Raw genomic sequence first — 1,336 nt, 5'->3', positions numbered from 1 at the left:
CAGTAACTCCAAGGATGACATAAAAAAAGCGATATGGGCAACATTCTACCATTACGGCTCAACAGACAGCAAGCCTGAACATCATTTTTGTCCCGAAGGCCCGGAATCGTGGTGCAAGTGGCAACAAGCGAAAGCTAAAGGAGAACTGAGGAATTTCCGTCACGATTATTCAGCATTGCCAAAAACGGTGTTAGATCCCATCAAACCAATTTACGAAGACCTCAGCAATGACAAATTGTTGGAACGCTGTGTTGGCGGATACACACAAAACAGCAATGAGAGCTTCAACCAACTTATTTGGAAGATAGCTCCAAAAACGATGCACAGCGGGGCCAAAATTGTTAACATTGCTGCATTTCTTGCAACATGCACGTTCAACAATGGTGTCACGTCATTGTTAGAAATTATGAACGTATTAGGAATATCAGTCGGATCGGGCGCGCACTTGTACGCTGCGCAAGAAGACGAAACTCGCATAGCGAAAGCCGAGCTGCAAGCGCAAGAACAGACTAAAGAAGGTCGAATACGGCGCCGACAACAAAATTTAGAAAATATGAACATTCCGTCGACCGTAGAAGACTTACACTATGGGCCTGGTATCGATGATTCCATGTAAGTTGACAAATTTAATGATTTATTCATTCCCAAATTTTCAAACGCGTTTTTCTCAAAACCACGTTTTTCAAATCGGTACCCAAAATTTCTCGAAAACCAATGAACCGATTGCCTTGAATTTTTTTGTGGTTATTCTATACATCATTATCTAGTACTTGTCATGGGTTTTTTTTTTTCGTTGCTTAGTTTTTGTTTTATAGGCAAAATAATAACTAATTTTTGGTCGAAAAATCGCTATGTTATGTTCAAACGTCCGCCATTTTGTCATAAATCGATATTTTCAAAATCGGCTATGACAAGTACTAGATTATAGTATCTAATTTAATAATCTTTTTGGTTTTTTTGTTTCAGATGATTTTTGAAGAAACGCCAGTGGGTACCGTTTACCCGGATTTTTTTACGGCGCTCCAAAGATTATACCACAACCTCGTCAATTTTTGATTTTTTTTAATAAAAAAAATTGGACATATTCCTGAATGTGTATACTTTTAGATAGAAAAACCCCCAATCCGAAATTTCAAATAGTTTTCCTTAAAAAAATTCACAAAGATGACCTTTTTTTCCGGCTCCTAGGTGTATATCTCCCCTTAAGAGTTAGTAGGTAGGGTAGGCGGGTTCTAACCCATGGTCCTCTGAGGGGAGGTGAGGAGCGAGGGGGTACCCCGGGCGTGGGGTATGACGTCGGGGGAGAGTATGACGTCGGAGGGGGGTTTGCATCACC

The 1,336-nt window shown here is 40.4% G+C and overlaps 1 protein-coding gene across 1 annotated transcript in view; it reads left to right on the top strand.

Annotated features, from left to right (window-relative positions):
- LOC116852672 overlaps window positions 1-1,030 on the top strand; it is a 1,358-nt gene extending 328 nt beyond the window's left edge. The window contains exons 2-3 of the mRNA XM_032833243.1: window positions 65-612; window positions 967-1,030. Of these exons, the coding sequence (XP_032689134.1) occupies window positions 65-612; window positions 967-970 (552 nt within the window). The 3' untranslated portion in view covers window positions 971-1,030. The remainder of the gene's footprint in view (window positions 1-64; window positions 613-966) is intronic.
- Window positions 1,031-1,336: the final 306 nt, after the last annotated feature.

This window comes from Odontomachus brunneus, unplaced genomic scaffold, assembly GCF_010583005.1.
Source record: "Odontomachus brunneus isolate Ranch 3 - 2012 unplaced genomic scaffold, Obru_v1 Obru_scaffold_246, whole genome shotgun sequence".
In the NCBI taxonomy this organism is placed as follows: domain Eukaryota; kingdom Metazoa; phylum Arthropoda; class Insecta; order Hymenoptera; family Formicidae; genus Odontomachus; species Odontomachus brunneus.
Note: the sequence above shows the minus strand (reverse complement) of the source record. Positions and strands in the feature narration are given on the sequence as shown.